Raw genomic sequence first — 17,789 nt, 5'->3', positions numbered from 1 at the left:
AATGGACTCTTTCCACAGCTCTGCACAGTAGTAGATATTATCATTCGTATCTTACAGTTGAGAAGTGGTTGGTTCAAGTTCAGCACTAGATTCAAACCCACATCCAGATGTTCTTCTCATGCCCCGAGTGCCCGTTCCCTTTATCACAGGTCAGGCTGCTTAGTGCAGGGGTTGAGGGAATATCATTGGCCATCTCACCCCTCCGCCACCACAACACTTCACAGGAGTGATGCCTCTGCCTTTGTCCTCACCCTCCTTGACGGGTCAGGGCAACTGCCTTCAGAGCTTCATTTTGGTCCCAAGCCCAGGAGGAGCCCACTAGTGAAGTGGAAAGTACACGGGGCTGGAACCCTCCAGCCTGTGCAGTGCAGCTAGGAGGTAGTAGGGTCTCTGATTGTATGACGAATTTATCTGCACTCTGCTTGTGTGATGAAATTTCCCCCATGAATTTTCCCCCACCCTCAACTCCCTGATTGTAAAAGACATGATAGTTTTGATAATTTTTCAAACTGAGTTTTGCCAGTGGAAAACTTTTCCTGATAAAAACAGCTAGCTGGAATTGAGCACTAGCTCTTGGTCATGAGCTGCCTCAAATACTCCCTCCCTCACTGCTCCCATTCTGTGAGCGGCAGGGAAGACCTGGGCCATTTTAGCAAGGGCTGAGATCAGGACTCACACCCAGACCAGCTGCCTATCCCCCAGGCTGGTGATTCTGAAAGCTCAGGGTCAATGAGAGGAGAGAGGGGATTCTTGACCAAAACAAAGAGGGAGCCATTTGAGCAGCCCCCATCTTCCTTCTGAGTTCTGCTGAGATTTCTCCCGTCTAGGCTGGCCGTGTCCTGCCACATTGGCTGCCGAAACCAACACACCCGCATGAAAGTGCCCGGGGCACACCTCTGAGCACATTGTGGTTCATCTCATGAGCTACCTTCCCTGTGGCTGTATCTGAGCCCCACACAGTGCAGTGCCCTCCCTGGTGACAGACTATGGGGTTCACCCAACTAGTATGGTCCCTTTTTCTTTTTCTGAGACAGAGTATCGCTGTATCGCCCAGGCTGAAGTGCAACCTCCGACTCCCAGGTTCAAGCAATTCTCCTGCCTCAGCCTTCCAAATAGCTGGGATTCCAGGCGCCCACCACCATACCTGGCTAATTTTTTGCATTCTTTAGTAGAGATGGGGCTTCACCATGTTGGCCAGGCCAGTCTTGAACTCCTGACCTCAAATGATCTGCCCTCCTCAGCCTCCCAAAGTACTGGGATTACAGGCGTGAGCCACCGTGCCCAGCTATATAGTTCCATTTTGATTCAGAAGATAGTTACGAGGGTCTGGAATTCCATGGTAGACCTCAGGAATACCTGCGTCTTCACTGGACTAGGGATGTGGGACTCTGCCATCACCTGGCATTAGCATATCTGATTGCAGTCACCTCCCCTCCCCAACTGTAGGATCTGCATGGTAGCAACAGTAGGAAAGTCCTCTTTTTTCCCCATTTCTGCTCTTGTTGCTGTGTGCACTAAGGACCCACTGAGTACTGGCAAGGGGCTGGGCTGGGGGAGCTGCCTGGGTGGCTGCATGGTCTCAGCCGTCCTTTTGATTTTCAGATTCGTCTGCGGTGTCAAAAGGGCATCCCACCTTCTCTGCGGGGCCGTGCTTGGCAGTACCTGTCAGGAGGCAAGGTGAAGTTACAGCAGAACCCTGGAAAGTTTGATGTAAGCTTCGCTTCCTTCACTCAGCACTTCCTTCTGCATCTCTTGGTGTCTTCCCCATGGCAGCAGTTCTCCACGTGCTTACCTAGACCTCACAGGATGAGCAGTCTATGAAACCTCCAGTCACGTGTCCAACTGTCCAGGCCCCAGCAGCCAGACTGGCCCAGTCCTGGGTACCTGTGTCTCCTGGAGGCTTTGCACAACTGAGGCTCCAGCCCTGAGCCACCCTCAGTGGAATAGCCAGATTTGCCACTCGCTATTCCAGCTCTTCTCTTGATGACCACTCAGGATTTGCTTTCCTGGGCTCTGTAGGCTACACCCTGCTCTTGGTCATTAGGAGGAGACACTCAAACAATTTCCCTGACTGCCTTGGGCCCGGTGCTCTGGGCCTTTGGGGGCTTGACCAGCAGGACCACAGGACTTCAGTGCCTCCTGGCCTCCCATCCTCTACTGTTTCTCCTGCCTTGTCCAAGCCTGGCCAGCACAGCCCACCCATGTGTCTTGTGGGGTCATCAGCCCTGGGAGTAGCAGAGCCAAACCCGAGGGGGCTGAAGAGAACTGCCTGGCTAACCCAAGGGGTCAGATGCCAGTCAGTAGCCAGAGAGGGTGCCCTCTGTTGTCATCTCTCCTCCTGTCCCCTGCCCCATGGCTGGCCAGAGTAAAATATCTCTCCATTCAGAGCTGGGCCGCTCCTCCAGCCTGCTCCCCTAGGGAACTATGGGGAAGCAGTTGGATTCCCTGGGGTTGCCCTGGCTTACCTGCCAGATCTGGCCCCAGGCATCAGGGTTTCTTGCAGGCCCTTGGGACTGGTGACAGGCAGGCAGGGAGAGAGAGTAGAGCTGCCCGCCACCAGCTCTCTGTTGACATATCTCATGTTTCTTCAGTGAACACTCCTGCCAAACCTGTTCCTTGAGATGGCTGGGCAGCGGCAGGGCAAGGTAGCCTAGAGTTTCTGCGATTGACCTGGAGAGGGTGAGAGCTGTTTGCTGGCAACACTTGGCCTTGCCGGGGCAGGGAAGCTGGTAGAGTGTCTGGCTGGGGTAGGTCTGAATCTGGCTGATTGGATTATTCCCCAGAGTCCCAATACCAAGCCCCACTGGAGCAGCCTCTCAACTCCATAGTCTTCCTCCTAGTGGCTACATCTCTCCCATTTTGAGGGGCTGCATTCTGGGCAAAGGGGGAGGCTCAGGGGTGGGAGCCCCAGTCCAAGTCCATAGTTAACATCAGGCTGCCAGAGCCAGGCATGAGAGCCAAGAGTGTGGGCAGCCTGGCCAGCCTCCTGGCTGTGTGGTTCAGCAGGTGTGAGCATGTATGCAGCAGAATGCAGGGCTGTGCTTCCAGAGAGGAATCAGCCACCCCCAGGGGGTCTGGAAGGTTGCTCTTGTGAGGAGGTAGATGTGCAGAGAAGGCCTTCGCCTTCTTGATGCACTGAAGCTGAGTGACGCATTCCCGCACAGTCCTGGCAGCTGGAAGAATGGTTTGAGAGCACACTGGAAGGACTTTGCCTGTGGGTGACCCAGAGGAAGCATGAGAAGCTCCCCCTGGTTGCTGTGGGTGCATATGCCGAGGCAGGGTACGGGGCGGGGCTGTGATGGCAGCAGGCACCCGTTTCTGTGCTCTCTCCCCACAGGGCCCCCAATGTAATACCCAGTCCAGGCTGCCCTTTCCAACTTCAGCAGTCAGGGCAGCTTCTCCAGGCCCTGTGGCTCCTTCCTCTCCTGCATGTGCTATTTTTTCCTCCTTTCTTGGGCAGGCAGGACCTCCATGTCCTTTTTTTACCTGGTTTTCCTTTTTGTTTTTGTTTTGAGATGGAGTCTCGCTCTGTCACCCAGGCTGGAGTGCAGTGGCGTGATCTTGGCTCACTGCAGCCTCCGCCTCTCAGATTTGAGTGACTCTCCTGCCTCAGCCTCCTGAGTAGCTGGGACTACAGGCATGCACCACCATGCCCAGCTAATTTTTGTATTTTTAGTAGAAACAGGGTTTCACCATATTGGCCAGGCTGATCTTGAACTCCTGACCTCGTGATCCACTTGCCTTGGCCTCCCAAAGTGCTGGGATTACAGGCGTGAGCCACCACACCTGGCCTTTTACCTGGTTTTCTTTTCTGGCTCCATCTTATGATGGTGCCAATACCTCTCAGGCTGGTGGAGGCTACAGGCCCTGTGACCATGGTACCTGCTTGTCTGCTGGTGCCCTTTCTATCTACAGCTTCCCCCTTTTCCTTTCTCACCAACCATGTGAGGCCAAATGCCTTAGGCTGCTGAGATGCCTGATGGATGAACACATCCTAGGAACTGAGTTTTGGGGTTTTTGGGTTTCTACCTCATGGGAACTGCTAGAAGAATTTGTGGGGCCCTCTTCCCCTTTCTGATGAAAGCAAACCTGCGCTGTGCTCAGACAGTACCTAGAGGTGCACAGTACACAGACCCACACCTCTCCGTATGGGCCTGCCACAGGGCCCCAGCCCCTCCCTGTCCCCTCCAGCCTGAACACTGTCAGCTGCTCCTCTCAGTACTTACTCTCTAGTCAAGTTCCTGGCACCCTGACATCCCCATTGAGGGGCAGAGAGGGAAAGAGGCTTGTATGAAGTCTCCTGCTGATCAGGGCCTGGGTCTGCGCCCACTGGGTGTGTCTGCTGATGACCTGGCCTCCTTCCTGAGGGCCTGGTGTTGCCCCAGCCCTGCAGGCAACTTGTACTTAAACCGACACCTCCATGGAGGTGCCTGGACCAGTCGGGCACAGTGGTTCACACTTGTAATCCCAGCACTTTGGGAGGCTGAGGTGGGAGACCACAAGGTCAGGAGTTCAAGACCAGTCTGGCCAACATAGTGAAACCCTAAAAATATAAAAAATTACCCGTGTGTGGTGGTGTGTGCCTATAATCCCAGCTACTCAGGAGGCTGAGGCAGGAGAATCATGTGAACTCAGAGGCAGAGGTTGCAGTGAGCCTAGATCACGCCACTACACTCCAGCCTGGGCAAGAGTGCAAGACTGTCTCAAAAAAAAAAAAAAAAAGTGACTGGGCCATGCCTTTGAGTACATTCTGGTTTGTCTCATGAGTACTCTTCCCTGCTCAGCCCTATGGGTTTTCTCCTTATTTACTTTTTCTTTCTTTTTTAAAAATTGAGGTATGCATTTATATAGAGTAAAATACACAGATCTTGAATGTGCAGGTCAGTGAGTTTTGATAAATAATACACATCCATTGTAACCAACATGCAAATCAAGGTAGAGAACATTTCAGGCCGGGCATGGTGGCTCACACCTGTAATCCAAGCACTTTGGAGGCCAAGGCGGGCAGATCACCTGAGGTTGGGAGTTCAAGACCAGCCTGACCAACGTGGTAAAACCCCATCTTTAAAGAAAAAAAAAATTTTAAAGAAAAAGAAAGAGAACATTTCAAATGCCCAAGAAAAGATTTTCTGTTTTGTAATGGCATTGTTGTTTTGTAAAGGTGCACATACTGAAATGTTCACAGAAGTTCAAAAGAAAGAATAAAACTTTGTTGAAACCCCAGCACCTAGAGAAGTATCTGAGGTTAATGGTTGACAGATGTCATGTACTTCCAGAAAGAGCTCTGTGCAGATCTCACACATACCCCCTTTCCTGGAGAGGTGACGCCACCCACATGGGGAGGCGCTCAGCAGAGGAGCTGGGATGGACGGTTCAAGTCAGACTTGGCCTCCAGTCCCAGCTCCTCCATTTTTCTATCCATGAGGACTTGACACTCAGTTTTCTCATCTGCAAACAGGCTGTAATGATAGGTCCTGTCTCTGGAGGTTGAGGAGAAGGATCAGTGAGGCCCACAGGTACCCTGTGCCTAGCTTAGTGCCTGGCTCGGAGAAGTGGGAACAGCTGGTAGCTATTGCTCAGAGCAGCAGCTTTCTGTCTTAAGGATGTGACATAATGTATCTAACCAAGTCCTGAATAAAATGTCTGGAGGTCCTTCCAGCTACAGCTGGAGTGGACACTCTTGCCCGCATCGGTCTCCTAGAGCCAGGTTTAAGGTTTCCAGGGCACTTCCCTCCTTGCCCCTTTGCCCCTGCACAGGAATCCTTGCTTGAGCTTCTCTTCCTGTCCCTGGGAAGGCCCATTCTGGGATGGCATTGGGTGGGCACTGCCCACAGTGGAGGGCCCCCTCCCCTAATCCCTGGGCAGCGATGTCCTGTCAGCAATGCCCACCTCCATCCTCCCCAGCCCCTAATATGTGCCCTTGCTTCTAGGAGCTGGACATGTGCCCTGGGGATCCCAAGTGGCTGGACGTGATTGAGCGTGACCTGCACCGGCAGTTCCCTTTCCATGAGATGTTTGTGTCCCGGGGGGGCCACGGGTGAGCAGGCTGGGCCTTGGGAGGTAGCTCTAGGCCCTGTCTCCCAAGGGGTCTGAGAAGGTACAGTGAGTTCAGAGATTCAGAAGTTGGGTGTCCCCAGCTCCATTGTCAGCATTTCTGTTTTTTGCTTTGAGTCTGATGTGTGCTGTCAGCATCTCCTATTACCTCTGGGGCGGTTTTCGTCATTGACTCTAGAGTGTTAGAGCTTGCCCAGCCTGGCCCTCTTCAGGATACAGGTTTTGTTGGGGAGAAAGAGGGATAGAGGGAGTTGGGTGAGTGAAAGGTATGCAGGGGAGAGATGGGGCAACCAAGGGGACCAAGACAGACACAGGGGACAAAGCTGGCCTGGCCGAGGGGCCACAGCTGCTGAGTGAGGGGCCCCTACTTCCAGCCCCGACACAGCCTTACATCCGCCCTGGCCCTGCTCACTGCTTTCTCTTTGAGCCTCTGCCCTCACTTGTCATAGGGGAGCCCTTCCCCACCTCCTTCCCCAGGCACGTGAGAGTCCAGGGGCTGCAGTAGGAGACTGACCCCTTGGTGACCACAAGCAGATCACCTCCCCTCTCAAGGGAAGTGCAGATTCTGAGGCAGGCTGGTCCAGAGGAAAATGGGTGAAGGCCATGAGTAGCAGAGTCACCCTGGTCATCACTGCTCTGCCCGGCCTCTCCACAGCCAGCAGGACCTATTCCGTGTGCTGAAGGCCTACACACTGTACCGACCTGAGGAGGGCTACTGCCAGGCCCAGGCGCCCATTGCCGCCGTCTTGCTCATGCACATGCCTGCTGAGGTACCACCAGGCCCCGGGTGGGGGGGGAGCCCCTGACGGCAAGGCCTCACGTCTCTCTCACCCACAGCAAGCCTTCTGGTGCCTGGTACAGATCTGTGAGAAGTACCTGCCCGGCTACTACAGTGAGAAACTGGTGAGTGGTCGCCTGGCCTGGGACCTGCCCCAGGCTTGGACACCCTCTGTGGCCCCTCCAGGCCCTTCTCTCCTGGTGACTCCTGCCCAGGTTAAAACCTTCCTGGCCAACATGGTGAAACCTTGGCTCTACTAAAAATACAAAAATTAGCCGGGCGTGGTGATGCATGCCTGTAGTCCCAGCTACTCGGGAGGCTGAGGCAGGAGAATCGCTTGAACCTGGGAGGCGGAGGTTGCAGTGAGCTGAGATTGCCCTACTGCACTCCAGCCTGGCAACAGAGCAAGACTCCATCTCAAGAAAAAAAAAAAAAGAAAAGAAAAAAGAAACCTTCCCAGTCTTCTGTTGCCTTCAGGCTGAAGTCCCAAGGCCTGCCAAGGTTCAGTCTCTTGGGCTGCAATGTTATCCCTTCCACGCTGACTTGCATCTCAGCCTCCAGCTGCTCTGGCCACTTGGCAGGATTGAAATTCTTCCAGGGCATCAAGTTCCTCCCTGCCTTGGCCTTGGTCTAGGCTAAAATCTGCCTGGAAGCTCCTATCCCCGTGCTCTAAAAACTTCTCTTTTGCCTCAGCTTTTAGTCCTTAGGGAGCTTCCTTGACCCTGACAGGCAAGAGCCTCCAGCACATGCTTCAGAGCAGTCCTGCTCCTCCTTGCTGCGGGCACTCAGCCCCTCCCCCTCCCTGAGCCGCTTTTGCTCACGTGCACTTCTCAGGATAAGCTCCCCCAGGGGACCAGCTGGCTCTGGTTTGCTCATCAGCTTATCCTAGCTGCAGAGGCTGACACCCTGCAGGCAGAAGCTGCCTGAGCCTGCTGGGTGCTGGGATACAGTCCCTGCCCTGGCTCCTGCTGCCCACCGTCATGGCCCCATGGCCTTGATGTCTCCCCAGGAGGCGATCCAGCTGGATGGGGAGATCCTCTTCTCACTCTTGCAGAAGGTGTCACCAGTGGCCCACAAGCATCTCAGCCGGCAGAAGATCGACCCGCTTCTCTACATGACAGAGTGGTTCATGTGCGCCTTCTCCCGAACCTTGCCCTGGAGCTCTGTGCTGCGCGTCTGGGACATGTTCTTCTGTGAAGGTACTGGGTTGGTCTTGGGGGCAGCATCCCTGTCCCCAGCAGCCCACAGGGGGGCCTCTCTTTCCAGAGAAACCCCCAAAAGCCCCATTGCACTTACTACTCATCCCCCATGCAGGAGTCAAGATCATCTTCCGGGTGGGGTTGGTGCTGCTAAAGCATGCGCTGGGCTCCCCCGAGAAGGTCAAAGCCTGCCAGGGCCAGTATGAGACGATCGAGCGACTGCGGAGCCTCAGCCCCAAGATCATGCAGGAGGCCTTCCTGGTCCAAGAGGTACAGCCCATGCCTGCTCCTTGTCACAGGGAGGGAGGAAGACAGGTGGGGAGTCCTTTGAAGGGGGTCCCACTAACCATCAGCTCCTGAGGATGGGTCACCTATGCCAGGGCCATTGCTATGTGGCCCAGAACGTGTGGGTGGACCTCATCCTTCTGTCTGGTGAGGAGCATGGGGCACAGAGAGGCCTAGCTCTACAGGGCCTTCTGGATCTGAGCTGCTTGGGAATGAAGAGGAGTGGCAACCCACACCCCTACTTTCTCCCTGGCACCCAATTCAGTCTTAGCTCTATTTCCCTTGCTGCTTTCTTTATGGATACTTGTCTCTCAGGGGCTATAATTAGGTGGCACGTGCATGGGCACATTTACACGTGAGGAAATGGAGGCTCACAGAGGCAGGATCACTAAGCAGCTCCCCCTAAAGTCACCTAGCCAGAAGGTGGTGGAGCTGGAATTTCAGCCTAAGCAGCCAGGCTGCCCTAGGCAGTGGTGGGGGACACACTGGCAGAGAGCAGGTTTTTCGCTGTCAGGGTCTCATCCCTTTGGCCCCATAGTAGGGCAGGTAGACTTGTAAAGCTGTGGGCAGTTTTCCCCTCTGAGGCGGTGGATCTCAAGTGTCCAGCTCACCTGGCACTCAGCTCTGGGGCTTGTGACTGCAGCTTGGGACTAGACTCTCATCCTTCCTGGGGTCAGTGTTTAGTGGCCAGGGCTGGGGGATGCTGAGGGAGACTGGGGGCCCAGGCTGGGAGGCAGAAGGGGAAGGTCCTTCTTCTTGGTGCCCACTTGCCTCTCACTGCCCCCGCAGGTGGTGGAGTTGCCCGTGACAGAGCGCCAGATTGAGCGTGAACACCTCATCCAGCTGCGGCGCTGGCAGGAGACCCGGGGTGAGCTGCAGTGCCGCTCCCCACCCAGGCTGCATGGTGCCAAGGCCATTTTGGACGCAGAACCCGGTCCCCGGCCCACCCTACAACCTTCGCCGTCCATCCGCCTCCCCCCAGATGCCCCCTTCCCTGGTTCCAAAGCCAAATCCAAGCCATCCAAGCAGGCCCAGAAGGAGCAACAGAAGCAGACAAAGGCGAGAGGGCAGCCGGAGGAGCCCCCAGCCCCAGATCAAGCCATGGTGGAGGCCGCTGCAGGAGATGCCTATCCCCCACAGCATGTGCCCCTGAAGGACTCAGCCCCCCAGACCTCCTCAGCCCCTCAGGATTCAGCTCCCCAGGTCTCAGCCCACCACCGCTCCCAGGAGAGCCTGACGTCCCAAGAGAGTGAGGACACCTACTTGTAACCCTGGCAGCTAAGGCCTCCAGGGCGGGGTCTCCACACACCTCATGAACTGACGTTCCATTGCCCACCCTCTGAGGGCCAAGCCGCCTGGTCACTGGGCTGGGCTGGAGTCTGGCTGGTCCAACGCAGATTCTGCCTGAGCCTCCTTATTTATTTTCTTTACAGTGGCACTCAGGCTGGTACAGTGAGGGCAGGCAGAAGCTAGGGACCAGGGGTTGGGGCCTCCTTCAGCCCCCTCCTCCTGGGGGATGCTCCCCAGGGCTAGGGTGCTGGGGTGAGGGGAAAGGGTGAGGTGTTCTTTGTGTAAAATAGAAACGTGGTTTTGTACAGAAATAAACAGCCTTGTGTAGAGAGCTGGTGTGCAGCCAGGGGCTGGGAAGTGGGCACCACCTTGGTCACCTTGGTGCTCAGCATCTCTTCTCTTTGCCCTACAGAGCCCCTCCTCCTGAGCCCAGCCCAGCACCAGAGCCTCTCTGAGAGGTACCTTTGCCAGAGGACATGCCGAGTCCCTGGCCAGCCTTCATTCTTAACCCCCCTTTTCTTTTCTTTTTTGAGATGGAATCTTGCTCTGTCGCCCAAGCTGGAGTGCAGTGGCACAATCTCGGCTTACTGCAATCTCCACCTCCCGGGTTCAGTCGAATCCCCTGCCTCAGCCTCCTGAGTAGCTGGGATTAAGGTGCCCACCACCACACCCAGCTAATTTTTTTGTATTTTAGTAGAGATGGGTTTTACCATGTTGGCCAGGATGATCTAGATCTCCTGACCTCATGATCCTCCTAACCTCGTGATCTGCCTGCCTCAGCCTCCCAAAGTGCTGGAATTACACGAGTGAGCCACCAAGCTCAGCCATGAACTCCCATTATCATTCACCCCATCCCCACTGCCTCATGTCTACCTTCTGCCATAGATGAGGGACACCAGGGCTGGAGCTGAGTGCTGGGCAGAGCAGGGCATGCTCCCCAGGCCTTGGTCCTCACCCACCACCAGCAGGACAGGGACTCCTAAGGAGGATATTTCAGGGCCTTCCTCCTTCAAGGTCTGGCCTGGATGCCACCTCAGGCTCCAGTAATTTTCTGAGAGCTCATTCTGAAGGGGTGGTGAGAGGTCTGGGGTGGAGCACCATGAAGGTCCTCACAGGCTCAGCCCAGGCCCTCAGGCAGAGGGGAGAGGGGCAAAGTGTGGACCTTTGATAAAATGCCAACTTCCATTTACTGAGCAATTGCCATGTGCTAGGCTGAACTGGTCAGGTAGGTTCAATTAGCCCCATTTTGCAGACAAAGAAACAAACAGGAGCTGAGTGGGAAAGGAACCACCCAGCGTCAGCTAGATCTGTACCGCGAGCCCCTCACTCAGCTTTCTTTCCTGACCAGGGCCCAGGAGACCTGACTCTGCCCTTGAGGGCCCCGGCAGGCACTTCGGTCACAACCTGATGACTGGTGAGGGCAAGGACAGGGTGTCCCTGAAAAAGGCCCCCCGCTTCTGCTGAGGAAGCAGCTTTTCCAGTCAAACAATAGTGCTGTTCCTGGCAGATGACCAAGCTGGGCCAGGCCAGGCCATAGGAGGAGGGGGCAGGAGAGGGAGGAGCAGAGCCTCCCTGGGAGCTTTCAGGCTTTGCCTGGGCCTGGAACATCCTGTCCTAGTACAGCTGGGGATGCTGAGGCCTAGGGAGGTGAAGAGTCTCAAGAGACTATCAAGGCAGGCCACCCCACTTCCTGCTTCCTCTCCCTCACCCCTATGGTTTCCCACCCCATCTACACCTGCCATTGATGAGATGGGCTCAACCTTTGAGAAGCTCCTCCTTCCCCTAGTCCTCTAAGGGACAGGCCAGGATGTGGTGGCTACACAGTGTTCCACAGGAATGTGTCAAGCCTGAGAGTCCAGGGAGGAGGCTGAGCTTGGCTTCCATTTGCCTATGGTGGGGGCTCCAAAGCAGGCAGAGGGTCTGCTCAGGCCTGCTGGGTCCCAATCAGGCCTGAGGCCTGCTTTAATCTGCTTGGTTCAAAGCCTCACATTTGAGGCCTCAGGGTGCTCGGGCCAGACAAGGGTCCCCTGGAGCATTCTTGGTCCTGCATGGAGCCAACATGGACAAGCTGATGCCTGCTCAGCCCTGGGGTCTCCTTAGATCTGTGGAGGCCTGATAAGACCTGGGGTGTCTGCCAGTGCTGGGGACCTCCTTGAACATGAAGCAAGTTTAGATGTGCACCTGCCAGCTAAGGGCTGCAGGCTTTGGGGCTCAAGTTTTAGGCTAGAAGTCTGAGTACCCAGTGCACCTCAGCCACATGGGCCTGCCCCCGCAAAGTCCGAGCATTGGGCATTACTGGCTCAAGCACTTCTGGGTTTTGTTTGTATCGAGGGACTTCAAGTCTTAGGCCTTGGCCACCTCTAGCCCCCAACCCAAAGTATGTCACTCGGGCAGAGGTGGCTAGGACTCTATCTCTGTGTGCACCCGGTGGGGAGCCTTCTATTCTGAAAGTTGGGTGAGAGGAACAAGTGGGGCCACCAGGCCAGGTTTCAACTTGTCAGCCTCCTGGCAAGCAGGGAGGAGTATGTATCAATCGCAATCCGGTGATGGCGGCCCCGCCCCCTTGCGGTCCTGAGAGGAAAGAGAGGGAAAGGTGCCGGGTAGACGGCGCCGCACAGCAGACCTGTGCTTCTCATCGCTCTCGGGGCTTGGGGACAGCGCTCTGGTCCCAGCCGAGCTCCAATTCGTCTCGCGGCCCTTCTGTCTCAAGGACCTCAGTCATAAAACCCACGTGTGTGCCAGAAGGACAGAAACGTCCCCCGCCTCCGGCAGGCTCCCATTCCCTGCAAGGCTGGCGTTCCGCGGAAAGGTCGGAGCCCAGGAAGGGGGCGCGTCAGGGGCGGGGCCTGGAGGAGTCAGACAGGGTGGGGTCTATCCCCGAGCCAGTGCTAAAAAAGGCGGAGCCATTCGGGGCGGTCTCCTTGGGCTGGAGAGAGGGATGAAGATCTGGCTTTAGGAGGAGGCGTGACCACCCAATAGGCCTCGCTTCCCGCGGGGCGTGACCGTCAAGGAGCCGGACGCCGCTCGGGGCTGGGCGGGTCAGCCGCGTAGCGGGCGGCGTGGACGCGGCCAAGCAGCGGCTCCTTTAAGTCCCTGGTACCACCCCCGCCGCCCCGCCTCCCTCGCGGCCTGGGTCTGGTTGGCGGCGGGGTCCGGTCCGCGCGGGCCGCGATGGAGCTGCACATCCTAGAGCACCGGGTGCGGGTGCTGAGCATCGCCCGTCCCGGTCTCTGGCTCTACACCCACCCACTCATCAAGCTGCTCTTCCTGCCCCGCCGCAGCCGGTGCGCGCCCGGGTTCGGGAGCGCAGATGGGGGCTGGGGGCTCTGCTGTCGCTCCGGGCCAGGGTCGGAGGATTAGGATCGCCTTAAGGCAGGCAGGCAGGCAGACGGGCGGGACCGGGTGGGGAGGGCTCTCCCCCTCCGGCCGCCATCCGGCCTGGGCCTACCCTCCCCGGGACCGCCGCCTATCCGGCCCTGTGAGGCCCCCTCCCCGGGGTAAAGCGCAAACAGCTTGGGATAGGCAATGCTTATTAACTCAGTGGAGTCTTATGGGGGCATTCCTACCTGGCCACGGCGGGGAGCTCCTTCCAGGACGCTTCCCTTCAGGTCAGAGGGGCTGGACTAGGGGGTCCAAGGTCCGACGCCCATGGGGCTGTCGCCGCGGGTGTGAACCTCTCCTCCCTTGAAGAGTGGAGGGGCGGAAGGCTCTGGAGAGGTCGGGAAGCCGAAAAGCAGCTCCCGACATTGGAGATGGGGCCCTTACCCCATTGCCCTAGAAATTAACGGCCGAGGGGGTAGGAAGGCGCCGGGCCCGGGGTCGTGCGGGTGTCTCGGGGCAGATGGAGAGAAATCCACTCCCGACCCCCAGTTCTCCACACCAAGCTGAAGATGCTCCCCACCCCCAACCAGGTGCAAGTTCTTCAGCCTGACGGAGACCCCTGAGGATTACACGCTTATGGTGGACGAGGAGGGCTTTAAAGGTGGGGGCTGGTCTGGGGAACGGGAGTACGGGAGGGGCTTGTCGCGCTCTCCTTCTGTAGGGTTCTCACCTGTTGCTGAGATTCGTCTTAAGCCTTAAAAGCAGATGGGTCAGGGTTCGAATCCTACTCCGCCATTCCCTGGCTGTGTGCCTTTGAGCAAATCACTTCCCCTCTCTGAGCTGTTTCCTCTAACGTAAAATGGGCACAGTTATGATTCTGATAAATAGGATCCCTGAGGGCTTTATAAACTTAACACTACTGAGGGGCACTCAGCAGTCGTAGCCTGCAGAAGGGTCTCTGTTATGGCTCCAGGCAAGTGCTGCTGTTAGAACTCCCTGGGCGTTATTTCCTCCTGGTCTTATCTCCCTGGTTTGGGTCACCTCCTCTCCTGCTTGTCTGGGAACTCCAGGAGTCTGAGGGAAGGAATGCAGGAGCAGGCAGCCATCTCAGGAAAGGGTCCTCGAGGCCTCCTGGCTGTGCTGGGGCGAATAGCAGCCACCCAGGCCCTGGCCCTTGCTCAGGACTGGACGCCAGCCTGGGCCCTCCCTGGGCCCTGGAGGTGACGTCTAGCTCCTCCTCCTGCTGCTGGCCCGGCCCATCCTCACAGGCTTGGAGTCTCAGGTCAGCTAACAGGAGCTTGGCCTGTCCCCCTGCTCCACGTCAGGCCTTAGTTTCCCTGTTTTTGATGCAGGGAAGTCTTTCGGGTCTGCAAAAGGGGAAGGCAGTCCCCCAGCCAACCTGATCTGGGAATGCCCCCTGGTGGTGCCATGTGGTATAAAGCTTCTGCTAACCCACAGAATACACAGGAGTGAGGTAGATATTGTCCCATTTTACAGATGAGGAAACTGAGATTCAAATCACCTGCCCCAGGTCACAAGACAAATAAATAGCAAAGCTTGGATTTGGACCCAGGTCTCTCTGAATCTGGACCTCTGATCTTAAGTGGGAAATTTCAATGCCACCAGGCCAGCACCTGAAATCTTTCTGTCTTTGCACACATACGGTCCTCAGGAGCAGAACTGGGGGGAGACGGCCCCAGCCTCCAGACCTGCCCTTACCTTGATGGAGCCCTCCAAGGCACAGAGAGGGAAACTGAGGCTCAGAGAGGGGCAGGGGTCAGCCTTGCAGACCCTAACCAGACATGTCCCCTGCCCACAGAGCTGCCCCCATCTGAGTTTCTGCAAGTAGCCGAGGCCACATGGCTGGTGCTGAATGTGTCGTCTCACAGCGGTGCAGCAGTGCAGGCTGCTGGGGTCACCAAGATCGCCCGCTCGGTCATCGCACCACTGGCCGAGCACCACGTGTCTGTGCTAATGCTGTCCACTTACCAGACTGACTTCATCCTGGTGAGTTTCCTGCTGGTGCTGATGAGGGCAGGGTGGGAATAGGTACCTGAGAGCCCATGTGATGTGCCATCTGCTGTGGCCCAGGTGCGGGAGCAGGACCTGTCCGTGGTGATCCACACGCTAGCCCAGGAGTTTGACATTTACCGCGAAGTGGGCGGAGAGCCCATGCCTGTGGCCAGGGACGATTCCAGCAACGGCTTTCCCCGCACTCAGCATGGTGAGGGCCGCCACCTGACACCTCGACTTGGGCAGGGCCTCCCTTTCCTACTGGGGCCCTTCTCTTGTGGGCCCCAATGGGGCAGGAGGGCCCAGATCAGTTCCTGGATAGCAAGACCTGCCCCTGGCCCAAGCTTCTCCCTGACTGGCCACCAGGGGGAGCCCCAGCCCACAGACACCTTTTCACCACCTGCTGTCCTCCAGCAGGGCCCAGCCCCACGGTGCATCCCATCCAGAGCCCACAGAACCGCTTCTGTGTCCTCACACTGGACCCTGAGACGCTGCCAGCCATCGCCACCACCCTCATAGATGTCCTCTTCTACTCGCACAGGTGGACCTTGGGACTTCGTCTTTGTCCTCACACTCTGTCCCACCGCCTTCTGCCCATTTGTCAGTTTTGCAACTCTGCCTTGTCCTCTCTTGGGGTTCCTGGCAGCCCATGACACTCATTTGTGCTTCGCTGATGTTTGGGGAAGTTCTCCCTGCAAAGCTGGATCCCTTTCCAGTGGTGTTGGCAGAGCCACCCTTGAGCCGTGCCCCGGTCTGTCCCTCTGACCGTGGGGTCCTTTGTTTTTGGCATAGGCTAGGTTTATTACCCTCCCCCATCCCTACCCACACCTTTCAGAGGGCTGGACCCTTGGATGGTGAGCAGAGATGGGAGGGCCTGCCTGGGCCACCATGTCAGCTCCTTCTCAGGGTTCTGGAGGCTGATTGGGCGAGGGGGCAGTAGGCTGGGTGCCTGGCAGAGCCCCTAAACCTCCCGTCCCTCCCCAGCACTCCCAAGGAGGCAGCCTCTATCGGTCCTGAATCCAGCTCCATCACGTTCTTTGCCTTCTCCCTCATCGAGGGTTATATCTCCATTGTCATGGATGCTGAGACACAGAAACAGTAGGTGACCCTTGTCCCTGGGTGGGCCACAGGCCCCAGCCAACCCCAGAGAGGGAAGAGGTGGGGCATCAGACTCTGAGGTCAGCAGGTGAGCCTGTCCCAGAGCTCACGGTCAGGCAGGGGTGGGTGGGGGTGCCCTGCCCATCACCCAACTCTTTTCCCAGGTTCCCCAGTGACCTCCTGCTGACCAGCTCCTCAGGGGAGCTGTGGAGGATGGTGCGCATCGGTGGACAGCCCCTGGGTTTTGGTGAGGGCCATTCCCTGCACTGGGGGGTTGGAGAGTGTCTGGGGAGCAACTGGCATGTGCCACATGTGCCCCTCCTCTGCCACCCTCAGATGAATGCGGCATCGTGGCACAGATCGCGGTTCCCCTGGCTGCTGCGGACATCTCCGCCTACTACATCAGCACCTTCAACTTTGACCATGCCCTGGTGAGCACCATGGGGGAGCTTCTTCGGGGAGAGTGAGGCCCAGAAATGTGGGTGGCAGGAGGTAGTCTCGGTTGGACCAGGAAGTCAGGGGGTGCCCAGCTTTGGCCTTGACCCTCCCTCCTGCCCTCAGGTGCCCGAGGATGGTATCGGCAGCGTCATTGAGGTCCTCCAGCGGCGGCAGGAAGGCCTGGCTTCCTGAGACTGGTGGGGAACAGAGCAGCCTCCCTGTTCTCCCCTCGATCCAGGCTTCCAAAGACTCCTCTAAGCTATTTCCTTAAGCTCTGGAATGAGCCCCCATTCCTGCCGGGGGACCCTCATTCTGCTCTCTGTATGTAAGCTGTGTGCAGGCACCGGCTCTTATGTGGACACCTGTGTGTACTTGCTGGTGGAGTGGGCAGCTGCTCGTCTGATTAGGTCTGCCAGGCAGGGGAACACGGTGCTCGGGGCTTAAGCCCCCAACCCATCACTCCCTGCACGGCCTCAGGGTTTGCACAGTCCCTGCCTGGGGCCCGAGCCATTCCCCGCAGCCTTCCTGGGCCAGCTGTCCTCCCGGACAGGGCCCTGACCTCCATTCTGCCTCTGGTGGGGTCGCCTTACCTGGCCAGGTGAGTCCTGACAGTGCCTCTCCTTCCTGGGGCCTCCAAGAAAAGTATTTTGACATCTCTCTCTCTTCTGTTTTTATTGCCTTGTTAATAAAGGACTTTGTAGTGACTGGGTTGGGCTGTGGTCCTTGGGGGTCATCTGAGTCTTAGCCATGGCTCCATCTCATGGGCCCCTCAGTCTGGGGTCTTGGTGTCTCTGTGTAGCTTACTGGGGGCCGGGCTCACCTGGCTTTGCCTCATTCACCTCTCACCATAGCTTAGTGAGCCATCACTATTTTCCAGACGAGGAACCGAAGGCTTGGGTGGTGACGTGACTTAGCCAAGGTCACATGATTCCCATTCCCATGCCTGCCTTTGAAATCTGGGCTGTTCCCAGATTTCAGAATAGCTTCCAAGTAGCCCAGAGGGTTCTGAACCTGGGCAGAGACTCCCAGACCCTCCTGTCTGGGGAGCCTCCCAGCCTTCCCTGTCACCATGGATATGGCTGGCCTGCTATGAAACCCACCAGGGAGGGCCCGAAAGCACCTTTCTTTCCTCCAGGCCACTGCCTGCCTTCTTTTGGGCCTCACCTGAGTTCTGGCTGACCCTCTTGTTGGCTGAGAGATCAGTCAATTCTTACCACCAGGGCTCTCCTGGAGTTGTTCCTAAGGTTCAGGGCCAAGAGGACAGGACAGGGGCCTGGAGGCCACCCGGAGCCCTCTGTGTCCTTGGGGGCTGC

General features: G+C 57.1%; 2 protein-coding genes across 10 annotated transcripts in view; both read left to right on the top strand.

Moving 5' to 3' along the window:
* TBC1D10A (TBC1 domain family member 10A) overlaps positions 1-9,935 on the top strand; it is a 36,526-nt gene extending 26,591 nt beyond the window's left edge. The window contains exons 3-9 of one of the 2 annotated variants that reach the window (XM_009009123.5): positions 1,603-1,710; positions 5,931-6,037; positions 6,710-6,824; positions 6,892-6,957; positions 7,842-8,031; positions 8,147-8,301; positions 9,106-9,935. In XM_009009123.5, coding sequence (XP_009007371.1) covers positions 1,603-1,710; positions 5,931-6,037; positions 6,710-6,824; positions 6,892-6,957; positions 7,842-8,031; positions 8,147-8,301; positions 9,106-9,585 — 1,221 coding nt within the window. In that variant the 3' untranslated portion in view covers positions 9,586-9,935. The remainder of the gene's footprint in view (positions 1-1,602; positions 1,711-5,930; positions 6,038-6,709; positions 6,825-6,891; positions 6,958-7,841; positions 8,032-8,146; positions 8,302-9,105) is intronic. The other variant, XM_035269316.3, reaches the window with a different exon arrangement.
* Positions 9,936-12,753: 2,818 nt separating this feature from the next.
* Positions 12,754-17,181, top strand: CASTOR1 (cytosolic arginine sensor for mTORC1 subunit 1). 8 transcript variants are annotated; one of them, XM_009009093.5, is made up of 9 exons: positions 12,754-12,890; positions 13,518-13,588; positions 14,747-14,934; positions 15,019-15,151; positions 15,358-15,481; positions 15,925-16,038; positions 16,203-16,285; positions 16,375-16,469; positions 16,600-17,181. In XM_009009093.5, exons 1-9 carry the CDS (start codon positions 12,778-12,780, stop codon positions 16,666-16,668), a joined length of 990 nt encoding a protein of 329 aa, XP_009007341.1. In that variant the 5' UTR covers positions 12,754-12,777; the 3' UTR covers positions 16,669-17,181. The 8 variants fall into 8 exon arrangements, with proteins under 8 accessions (XP_009007341.1, XP_009007334.1, XP_078194287.1 ...); XM_009009086.5 differs by having other exon boundaries at positions 15,355-15,481; XM_078338161.1 differs by having other exon boundaries at positions 12,754-12,978.
* Positions 17,182-17,789: the final 608 nt, after the last annotated feature.

This window comes from Callithrix jacchus, chromosome 1, assembly GCF_049354715.1.
Source record: "Callithrix jacchus isolate 240 chromosome 1, calJac240_pri, whole genome shotgun sequence".
NCBI lineage: Eukaryota > Metazoa > Chordata > Mammalia > Primates > Cebidae > Callithrix > Callithrix jacchus.
Note: the sequence above shows the minus strand (reverse complement) of the source record. Positions and strands in the feature narration are given on the sequence as shown.

Excerpts from the sequence above, each read along its gene's own strand:
- CASTOR1 (XM_009009086.5), top strand. The coding sequence starts at position 12,778 with ATGGAGCTGCACATCCTAGAGCACCGGGTGCGGGTGCTGAGCATCGCC. Across the intron at positions 13,589-14,746 it reads GGACGAGGAGGGCTTTAAAG|AGCTGCCCCCATCTGAGTTT; the intron begins GTGGGGGCTGGT and ends CCCTGCCCACAG. Across the intron at positions 14,935-15,018 it reads ACCAGACTGACTTCATCCTG|GTGCGGGAGCAGGACCTGTC; the intron begins GTGAGTTTCCTG and ends GCTGTGGCCCAG.